At 43.2% G+C, this 3,250-nt stretch overlaps 1 protein-coding gene across 1 annotated transcript; it reads right to left on the reverse strand.

Moving 5' to 3' along the window:
• LOC106383532 (putative F-box protein At4g10190) lies at positions 1–642 on the reverse strand. The gene has a single exon (XM_013823617.2). It carries the CDS (start codon positions 640–642, stop codon positions 1–3), a length of 642 nt encoding a protein of 213 aa, XP_013679071.2.
• Between the last annotated feature and the right edge of the window lie 2,608 nt (positions 643–3,250).

The raw sequence follows: 3,250 nt of genomic DNA on the forward strand, positions 1-3,250 counted from the left end.
CTACCACTCAACCGGACCATTAGCCTCGGGCCAGGGGAAGAGACCCAAATTCTCAGCTTTGTATCTCTTGTACCTTGGTGCATATATATATGATAACCTCTCTGACTCTGACTTGTAGATATTGAGTGAAGTTATACCATCTAGATAACTCCCCACCGGTGAGTCGCATAACTTTGTGAAAGACTCGTATTTGAAGTGAAATGAGGGGATGGAGTCAGTTGTTGATACTTTCTCACGCGCAAGCCATACCATATTGTTTCCAAGTGAAAGACCATCACGAGAAGAAATGATGTACCAATCAACAAGATTACCAATGATATTCCAAGAACCACTGGAAAAGATCTCCACATTTCTTATTCTTTCTCTGACCTCATGTATCCTCAACAAAATATACTTTTCTCTTTCAGCAAACTCAATTCCAAAAGTATCCATGAAGTTAATTTCACTACTCAGTGTTATCAGTACAGAGAATTGTGAACAAGGATTCCAAACATGTATACCCCTTAGGTTGGCCGTAGTCCAGCTTAGGAGCAGTCCATCGCAATGAATTACACCGCCCCCACTGAAACGCTTAACTCCAACTGAAGTTGGAATCTCCAAATACATCGCGGATAGTGACTTGACATTAGCCACTCTCACCATAGGCGCATTGTAGTCAATCAAAAGAACCCGAGGTTCTAACTGTAAAGAACATGTTTTTTTGGTAGGTACAACAAGAAGTTGTATCAAGAACATGTTTGTTGATTAATTCAACAACACATTTCTTTTGTGTTTTTGGTAGGTGCAACAAGAAGTTTCACCAACTCCCCATAATCTCCTATAAATAACCACACAAGGAGAAGAAGAAATCCATCCCAAAAACAAAGAGAAAACAAGAGAAGAAGAGAGTGAGCAAGAGAGAGAAAAAAAAAAATCTTTCTTGTGAGAAAATCTTTCTCTATAAGAAATTAAGTGTAATTTCTTGAGTGTATTTGGGGTCGGGTGTGAGTTGAGAGCTTGTAAAAATTTCCCGGGTTGATAATAAAAGATCTGTAGCAGGTCCGGAGACGTAGGCAAAAGCTGGCCGAACTCCGTTAACAATTTTGTGTGTGTTTTCCCGCTCCCCTAAATTCCGCAAATTTTGGTTTTCCGCAAAATTTGACCGCATATTTCCTAACAACTGGTATCAGAGCCTGAGTTACGGTGATCGGTCAAATTTTTTGTGGGGATACTATTCACGTGAACAGTACTTCGTGAATAGTGAATTTTGTCAGTAACATCGATTTGTCGACGAAGGTGTTCTAATACACGGTGGTTCCAGAAACGATGGGAGGCGAAGACGGTTTGGCGCATAGTATCGAGAAATTTGACGGTACAGATTATGCATTTTGGAGAATGCAAATTGAAGATTATCTGTACGGAAAGAAGCTTCATCAACCGCTGAGCAAGAAGCCTGAGAAGATGGATCAGGATGAGTGGGAGCTCCTTGACAGACAAGTTCTGGGTGTTATAAGGTTAACACTGTCGAAAAACGTTGCTCACAACGTTGCGAAGGAGAAGACCACGGAAGGGCTCATGAAAGTTCTCTCTGACATGTATGAGAAACCTTCGGCAAACAATAAGGTATTTCTCATGAAGAAACTCTTTCATTTGAAGATGGAAGAAGGTGGCCTGGTTGCCGCACATGTGAACGAGTTCAACACGATTGTCAACCAACTGTCATCGGTTGAAATCGAGTTTGATGATGAAGTGCGAGCACTGATTTTGTTGGCATCTCTGCCAAATAGTTGGGAGCCGATGAGGGCAGCGGTTAGTAATTCTGTGGGTACTCAAAAGCTCAAATTCAATGATGTTAGAGATCGTATCCTTGGTGAGGAAGTTCGAAGGATAGACTCTGAGGAGGCATCAACGAGCTCTGCTTTCAACGTGGAAAACAGAGGGAGAAACCCAGATAGAAATAATCGGAGTAATGGCAGATCGAAGTCAAGGAATGGATGGGGCCAGTCCAAATTCAGACAGCCTGCAGAGTGCTGGAATTGTGGAAAGACAGGTCACATCAAGAAGAATTGCCGAGCACCACCGAAGAAGGAAGACAACACTAGAGGCGGAGCCAATGTAGTGACACGTGAAATCGCGGATGCATTGGTAGTGTCTGTTGATTCCCCGAGGAAAATTGAAGCTCGTGATGCAACTGCAAATACCACCAAAGCGTCAATCTCCTATGTTGATAGCCCAGTTGATTCATGGGTGCTTGACTCCGGAGCGTCGTTCCACACCACACCGCACCATAACATCATGGAAAATTATGTTGCGGGAAATTACGGAAAGGTATATCTTGCTGATGGATTACCTTTGGACATAGTTGGTATTGGAGATATCAACCTGAAGATGTCAGACGGACGTGTGTGGAAGATTACCAAGGTCAGACATGTGCCAAAGTTGATGCGAAATCTGATTTCAGTAGGTCAACTTGATGATATGGGGCACGATGTTAATTTTGGTGGTGGAGCCTGGATAGTCAAGAAAGGTTCCATGGTGGTGGCTAGAGGTCATAAAAGAGGCACTCTTTATATGACGACGAGTTATCAAGACACTGTTGCTGTTGTCGAGAATGCCAAACAGACCAAGTTGTGGCATTGTAGGTTGGGACACATGAGTGAGAAAGGAATGAAACTCATGGTGGAAAATGGCGCTCTTTCGGATCTGAAGACGGTGGATCATCAGATGTGTGAAAGCTGCATCCTTGGGAAACAGAAACGAGTTAGTTTCTCTAAAGGAGGAAGAGAGCCAAAATCTGAGAAGTTAGAGCTGGTGCACACTGACGTGTGGGGACCCGCTCCTGTTGCATCGCTGGGAGGTTCGTACTACTATGTGACCTTTATTGATGACTCCACAAGAAAAGTGTGGGTTTACTTCATGAAGAACAAGCATGAAGTGTTTTCGGTTTTCAAAATTTGGAAAGCCATGGTTGAGATTGAGACGAATCTCAAGTTGAAGTGTCTAAGGTCTGATAATGGTGGTGAGTACATCAGCGGCGAGTTCAAGAGATATTGCGCTGATAATGGGATCAAGATGGAGAAGACTATTCCTGGAACGCCTCAACAGAATGGAATAGCGGAAAGGATGAACCGAACCTTGAATGAGCGTGCAAGGAGCATGAGATTGCACTGTGGATTACCAAAGACGTTTTGGGCAGATGCAATCAATACCGCAGCCTTCTTAATAAACAGAGGACCGTCTGTACCATTGGGATTTAAGATCCCTGAAGAAG

Source organism: Brassica napus, chromosome C3 (assembly GCF_020379485.1).
Source record: "Brassica napus cultivar Da-Ae chromosome C3, Da-Ae, whole genome shotgun sequence".
NCBI classification, from domain to species: domain Eukaryota; kingdom Viridiplantae; phylum Streptophyta; class Magnoliopsida; order Brassicales; family Brassicaceae; genus Brassica; species Brassica napus.